The sequence below is a fragment of the Puntigrus tetrazona genome, unplaced genomic scaffold (assembly GCF_018831695.1).
Source record: "Puntigrus tetrazona isolate hp1 unplaced genomic scaffold, ASM1883169v1 S000000062, whole genome shotgun sequence".
In the NCBI taxonomy this organism is placed as follows: Eukaryota; Metazoa; Chordata; class Actinopteri; order Cypriniformes; family Cyprinidae; genus Puntigrus; species Puntigrus tetrazona.
Window position 1 is genome coordinate 1 of NW_025047741.1, and position 1,251 is coordinate 1,251.

At 43.4% G+C, this 1,251-nt stretch overlaps 1 protein-coding gene across 1 annotated transcript; it reads right to left on the reverse strand.

Moving 5' to 3' along the window:
• Nucleotides 1-323: 323 nt before the first annotated feature.
• LOC122332420 (fibrinogen C domain-containing protein 1-like) lies at nucleotides 324-1,063 on the reverse strand. Its single transcript, XM_043229726.1, has one exon. It carries the CDS (start codon nucleotides 955-957, stop codon nucleotides 721-723), a length of 237 nt encoding a protein of 78 aa, XP_043085661.1. The 5' UTR covers nucleotides 958-1,063; the 3' UTR covers nucleotides 324-720.
• Between the last annotated feature and the right edge of the window lie 188 nt (nucleotides 1,064-1,251).

The following is a 1,251-nucleotide window of genomic DNA, read 5'->3' on the forward strand; positions in this document are numbered from 1 at the left end:
TCGGCAGCAACACCAAAGGGCTATTGTGTTTTCTGAGAGACGTTCAGCTTCTCCATTGATAAAACCTTCCAACGACTGACCTGTCAGAGTGAAAAATGCGCCTGTTGTGGCCCATCACTCTGAAAGCCACCCTCGTGACACGTATTCTCTTTGAGCATCTCTGGTGGTCAATAACGTATTTACTCGACATGTGGGAAAATCTAGTTACCTCCCAGATATTACAGCAGGGGCCGGACACACCAATAGCAACCTTGTCATGTTTAACTACGAGTTATTGATTAAGCACTGAACGAAAATAACATAGGACAAGCTGCCTCTCCGTCGAATGTCTGAAGAGTTAAAAGTCTTTATTTTTATGAAAAGCTACACGTTCTTGCTAAATTTCACAGCTACAGAAGTTTCTTTTTTTTTCTTGTTTTCTTTTTTTTTTTTTTTTAGACAACAACTATATTTTTTTCATTAGTACATTTTTTGACAATACCTGCAATGTTTCGTAATAATATTCAGAGATGTGAACAGTAGATCAAGAGAAAAACATCCGCCCATTGGGCGTTAGCACAAACACTACAAGATGGCGGGAAAACGGGGGTTTGAAAGATGGATAGAAACAGAAACATGAGAAAGAAGTTGTCGCCGGAAAGTTCTTGCGTTTCTGCATCGAGTGTCTCTAACACCTACAGCCACCTTAGAGCTCCTCTTGTCGAGCTTTCTAGTTCTCGCTCATTTATTCTCCTCCTTGGTTGGCCTGATCTTCATCTCGGTGAACTTCAGCGAGTACTGCCAACCCGTCCAGGATGACCACTCGATGCCGTCAGCATACGAGGTGTGTTGGCCGCGCAGGTATTGTCCGTTCAGGTTGGAGGTGTGGCAGTTACGGTACCACCAGGCACCGTGGTAGAAGGACGCGCAGTTATTCTCAGAGTGGTCGTTGTCCTTGTCTTTTGTGGTGAATTTCATCCCATTGTGTTTGAGCAGCGAGTCGCCTGCAGCATCGGATCAATGCGTGATAGAAAGAAAGATTGAGATAGACAGAGGATGGGTGGAAGAGTGAGCATGTGAGAGACAGGGACGGCGAGAAAAAGAGACAGAAACAAAAGAACAAGTGAGTCACTCGACCGCAACGTCTTTGTTTATCTGTGTCATGGAAAGTTTAGATTACTGCAGTAAAACAGTACACAGTTTCAACAAAGTGCTGAAGTTTTCTTCCAAAAACTGCCTTGCTCTACATCCTAAATCAATTGAATCTCAAAA